Here is a 6,000-nt window from a genome sequence, read left to right as displayed (position 1 = left end):
ACCAATATCTCTACCTGTACATGATCATTTATCACTCCAGTGTTAATCTGCAATATTGTAATTATTCGCCTACCTCCTCATGCCTTTTGCACACATTGTATATAGACTCCCCTTTTTTTCTCTGTGTTATTGACTTGTTTATTGTTTACTCCATGTGTAACTCTGTGTTGTCTGTTCACACTGCTATGCTTTATCTTGGCCAGGTCGCAGTTGCAAATGAGAACCTGTTCTCAACTAGCCTACCTGGTTAAATAAAGGTGAAAAAATAAAAAATAAATGAAAAAAACACACATACACATAGGCGAACGCGCACGCGCCCACACGCACACACACACACACACACACACACACACACACACACACACACACACACACACACACACACACACACACACACACACACACACACACACACACACACACACACACACACACACACACACACACACACACACACACACACACACACACACACGCACCCAGGCGTACCTGTAGACGTCGTTTTCAATGGGCAGCAGGTCATAGCCCATGGCCTGGAAGGTGAGCTCATGCAGTACGGGGGAGACGGGGTCAAAAGCCCTGTCCAGGATGATCAGCTGAGAACGAGCCTTATCGGGACCCTGCAGAGAGAGAAGGATGGAGAGATAGAGGGGTAGAGGAGAGAGGATTTACTCTGTGTCCTGATAGCTCCTACATCAAATATGTATACAGTAATATGAATAACAATACATTTCATTTGTAACACCCTTCCATTGAAAGCCAATTGCAAAGTGCTACAGCGAGGTGGGATCTTTCGTAGCTGGTTGTTTATTAAAGTAGTACGTGTAAGTACGGTAACAGTACATGTCAGGTTCATATCTTCTATGTTCTCATATGTTCACTGCTAAAACATTTCCTTCCACCTCTAATCTAATAAACACTCGCTCCCTCATCCTTCCCTTGTTCCATCCCTCCCTCACCTCCCCCATGGTGGGGTCATCTGCCTTGTAGGCGTCCAGTTTGTCCTGCAACAGCTGGGCCAGGGTGGCATTGTCTTTGTACTCCCTGAGCGAGAGAGAGAAAGAGTGGATGGAATTTAACAATATGTTTCTATCCCATTCACTGACCCCCTGTCAATGAGAGGTTGCCTCCCAAATGGTAACCTAGTCCCTATACTACATCTGACCCATTCCCAGTAGTTCTTACATAGGGAATAGGCTGCCATTTGGGACACAGTAATATTGCTTTTCCTAATGTCCCCATTGTCTGTAATGCGCCCCCTGTGTCTCACCCTCGGTATCTGACAGCAGGGTACTCCTTCAGGGTGGCACACAGGGTGGCCAGCTGGTCTGCCAGCCTCTCCATCACTGGGTTCTTCAGCTGGGTCTTATGGGGGCTGTAGAAACTTTGGAAGGCATCCGGGTTGTCCAGAGAGTATACCTGCACACACACACACACACACACACACACACACACACACACACACACACACACACACACACACACACACACACACACACACACACACACACACACACACACACACACACATTTCATCAATCAAATGTTATTTGGCCTTTCCTTCCTGTATGTGTGTATGATGGGACAGTGACCGTGGCCTTTCCTTCCTGTATGTGTGTATGATGGGACAGTGATGTGGCCTTTCCTTCCTGTATGTGTGTATGATGGGACAGTGACCGTGGCCTTTCCTTCCTGTATGTGTGTATGATGGGACAGTGACGTGGCCTTTCCTTCCTGTATGTGTGTATGATGGGACAGTGACCGTGGCCTTTCCTTCCTGTATGTGTGTATGATGGGACAGTGACGGTGGCCTTTCCTTCCTGTATGTGTGTATGATGGGACAGTGACGTGGCCTTTCCTTCCTGTATGTGTGTATGATGGGACAGTGACGTGGCCTTTCCTTCCTGTATGTGTGTATGATCATTTACATTTACATTTAAGTCATTTAGCAGACGCTCTTATCCAGAGCGACTTACAAATTGGTGCATTCACCTTATGACATCCAGTGGAACAGTCACTTTACAATAGTGCATCTAAATCTTAAAGGGGCGGGGGGGGGAGGGAATACTTATCCTATCCTAGGTATTCCTTAAAGAGGTGGGGTTTCAGGTGTCTCCGGAAGGTGGTGATTGACTCCGCTGTCCTGGCGTTGTGAGGGAGTTTGTTCCACCATTGGGGGGCCAGAGCAGCGAACAGTTTTGACTGGGCTGAGCGGGAGCTGTACTTCCTCAGTGGTAGGGAGGCGAGGAGGCCAGAGGTGGATGAACGCAGTGCCCTTGTTTGGGTGTAGGGCCTGATCAGAGCCTGGAGGTACTGAGGTGCCGTTCCCCTCACAGCTCCGTAGGCTGTGAGGTAGTGGGGCAGTGACGATGGGGCAGTGACGTGGCCTTTCCTTCCTGTATGTGTGTATGATGGGACAGTGACCGTGGCCTTTCCTTCCTGTATGTGTGTATGATGGGACAGTGACGTGGCCTTTCCTTCCTGTATGTGTGTATGATGGGACAGTGACGTGGCCTTTCCTTCCTGTATGTGTGTATGATGGGACAGTGACGTGGCCTTTCCTTCCTGTATGTGTGTATGATGGGGCAGTGACGTGGCCTTTCCTTCCTGTATGTGTGTATGATGGGACAGTGACGTGGCCTTTCCTTCCTGTATGTGTGTATGATGGGCCTTTCCTTCCTGTATGTGTGTATGATGGGACAGTGACGTGGCCTTTCCTTCCTGTATGTGTGTATGATGGGGCAGTGACGTGGCCTTTCCTTCCTGTATGTGTGTATGATGGGGCAGTGACGTGGCCTTTCCTTCCTGTATGTGTGTATGATGGGACAGTGACCGTGGCCTTACCTTCCTGTATGTGTGTATGATGGGCCTTTCCTTCCTGTATGTGTGTATGATGGGACAGTGACGTGGCCTTTCCTTCCTGTATGTGTGTATGATGGGCCTTCCTTCCTGTATGTGTGTATGATGGGCCTTTCCTTCCTGTATGTGTGTATGATGGGCCTTTCCTTCCTGTATGTGTGTATGATGGGCCTTTCCTTCCTGTATGTGTGTATGATGGGCCTTTCCTTCCTGTATGTGTGTATGATGGGCTGTATGTGTGTATGATTTCCTTCCTGTATGTGTGTATGATGGGCCTTTCCTTCCTGTATGTGTGTATGATGGGCCTTTCCTTCCTGTATGTGTGTATGATGGGCCTTTCCTTCCTGTATGTGTGTATGATGGGCCTTTCCTTCCTGTATGTGTGTATGATGGGCCTTTCCTTCCTGTATGTGTGTATGATGGGCCTTTCCTTCCTGTATGTGTGTATGATGGGCCTTTCCTTCCTGTATGTGTGTATGATGGGCCTTTCCTTCCTGTATGTGTGTATGATGGGCCTTTCCTTCCTGTATGTGTGTATGATGGGCCTTTTGGCCCTTCCTGTATGTGTGTATGATGGGCCTTTCCTTCCTGTATGTGTGTATGATGGGCCTTTCCTTCCTGTATGTGTGTATGATGGGCCTTTCCTTCCTGTATGTGTGTATGATGGGCCTTTCCTTCCTTCCTGTATGTGTGTATGATGGGCCTTTCCTTCCTGTATGTGTGTATGATGGGCCTTTCCTTCCTGTATGTGTGTATGATGGGCCTTTCCTTCCTGTATGTGTGTATGATGGGCCTTTCCTTCCTGTATGTGTGTATGATGGGCCTTTCCTTCCTGTATGTGTGTATGATGGGACAGTGACCGTGGCCTTTCCTTCCTGTATGTGTGTATGATGGGGTGCCTTTCCTTCCTGTATGTGTGTATGATGGGCCTTTCCTTCCTGTATGTGTGTATGATGGGCCTTTCCTTCCTGTATGTGTGTATGATGGGCCTTTCCTTCCTGTATGATGTGTGTATGATGGGCCTTTCCTTCCTGTATGTGTGTATGATGGGCCTTTCCTTCCTGTATGTGTGTATGATGGGCCTTTCCTTCCTGTATGTGTGTATGATGGGCGTGGCCTTTCCTTCCTGTATGTGTGTATGATGGGTGGCCTTTCCTTCCTGTATGTGTGTATGATGGGCCTTTCCTTCCTGTAGTGACCGATGGCCTTTCCTTCCTGTATGTGTGTATGATGGGCCTTTCCTTCCTGTATGTGTGTATGATGGGCCTTTCCTTCCTGTATGTGTGTATGATGGGACAGTGACCGTGGCCTTTCCTTCCTGTATGTGTGTATGATGGGACAGTGACCGTGGCCTTTCCTTCCTGTATGTGTGTATGATGGGCCTTTCCTTCCTGTATGTGTGTATGATGGGCCTTTCCTTCCTGTATGTGTGTATGATGGGCCTTTCCTTCCTGTATGTGTGTATGATGGGCCTTTCCTTCCTGTATGTGTGTATGATGGGCCTTTCCTTCCTGTATGTGTGTATGATGGGCCTTTCCTTCCTGTATGTGTGTATGATGGGACAGTGTATGATGGGCCTTTCCTTCCTGTATGTGTGTATGATGGGCCTTTCCTTCCTGTATGTGTGTATGATGGGCCTTTCCTTCCTGTATGTGTGTATGATGGGCCTTTCCTTCCTGTATGTGTGTATGATGGGCCTTTCCTTCCTGTATGTGTGTATGATGGGCCTTTCCTTCCTGTATGTGTGTATGATGGGCCTTTCCTTCCTGTATGTGTGTATGATGGGCCTTTCCTTCCTGTATGTGTGTATGATGGGCCTTTCCTTCCTGTATGTGTGTATGATGGGCCTTTCCTTCCTGTATGTGTGTATGATGGGCCTTTCCTTCCTGTATGTGTGTATGATGGGCCTTTCCTTCCTGTATGTGTGTATGATGGGGCAGTGACGTGGCCTTTCCTTCCTGTATGTGTGTATGATGGGCCTTTCCTTCCTGTATGTGTGTATGATGGGCCTTTCCTTCCTGTATGTGTGTATGATGGGCCTTTCCTTCCTGTATGTGTGTATGATGGGCCTTTCCTTCCTGTATGTGTGTATGATGGGCCTTTCCTTCCTGTATGTGTGTATGATGGGCCTTTCCTTCCTGTATGTGTGTATGATGGGCCTTTCCTTCCTGTATGTGTGTATGATGGGCCTTTCCTTCCTGTATGTGTGTATGATGGGCCTTTCCTTCCTGTATGTGTGTATGATGGGCCTTTCCTTCCTGTATGTGTGTATGATGGGGCAGTGACGTGGCCTTTCCTTCCTGTATGTGTGTATGATGGGCCTTTCCTTCCTGTATGTGTGTATGATGGGCCTTTCCTTCATGGCGTATTTATTGGTAATGTACAGTGCATTTGGAAAGTAGTCCGACCCCTTAACTTTTCCCATATTTTGTAACGTTACAGCCTTATTCTAATAGGGATTAAATAAAAAAAATGTCCTCATCAATCTACACACAATACCCCATAATGACATCACAATACCCCATAATGACATCACAATACCCCATAATGACATCACAATACCCCATAATGAAAAAAAAATGTTTTTGTTGAAATGTCTGCAAATGTATATATATATATATATATATATATATATATATATATATATATATATATATATATATATATATATATATATATATATATATATATATATATCAAATAACGTATTTACATAAATATTCTTTGCTATGAGACTCGAAATGTGGGTAATGTGCATCTTGTTTCTGATCATCCTTGAGATGTTTCCACAACTTAATTGGAGTCCACCTGTGGTAAATTCAATTGATTGGACATGATTTGGAAAGGCACTCACCTGTATATATATAAGGTGCCACAGTTGACAGTGCCTGTCAGCGCAAAAACTAAGCCATGAGGTTGAAGGAATTATCTGTAGAGCTCAGAGACAGGATTGTGTCGAGGCACAGATCTGGGGAAGGGTACAAAACATTTCTGCAGCATTGAAGGTCCCCAAGAACACAGTGGCATCAAGAACACAGTGGCCTCCATCATTCTTAAACGGAAGAAGTTTGGAACCACCAAGACTCCAAAACTCCAAAACTCCAGACAGCCAGACAGCTGGCTGTCTGGCCAAACTGAGCA

General features: G+C 46.5%; 1 protein-coding gene across 2 annotated transcripts in view; it reads right to left on the bottom strand.

Moving 5' to 3' along the window:
• LOC124007168 (syntaxin-binding protein 1-like) overlaps positions 1-6,000 on the bottom strand; it is a 41,970-nt gene that overhangs the window by 11,010 nt on the left and 24,960 nt on the right. For both annotated transcript variants that reach the window (XM_046317539.1, XM_046317540.1), the window contains exons 7-9: positions 1,271-1,419; positions 960-1,044; positions 490-620 (exon numbers count right to left, since the gene is read on the bottom strand). In XM_046317539.1, coding sequence (XP_046173495.1) covers positions 490-620; positions 960-1,044; positions 1,271-1,419 — 365 coding nt within the window. The remainder of the gene's footprint in view (positions 1-489; positions 621-959; positions 1,045-1,270; positions 1,420-6,000) is intronic.

Source organism: Oncorhynchus gorbuscha, linkage group LG20 (genome assembly GCF_021184085.1).
Source record: "Oncorhynchus gorbuscha isolate QuinsamMale2020 ecotype Even-year linkage group LG20, OgorEven_v1.0, whole genome shotgun sequence".
Classification (NCBI taxonomy): domain Eukaryota; kingdom Metazoa; phylum Chordata; class Actinopteri; order Salmoniformes; family Salmonidae; genus Oncorhynchus; species Oncorhynchus gorbuscha.
This window is presented reverse-complemented; position numbering and strand designations above follow the sequence as displayed.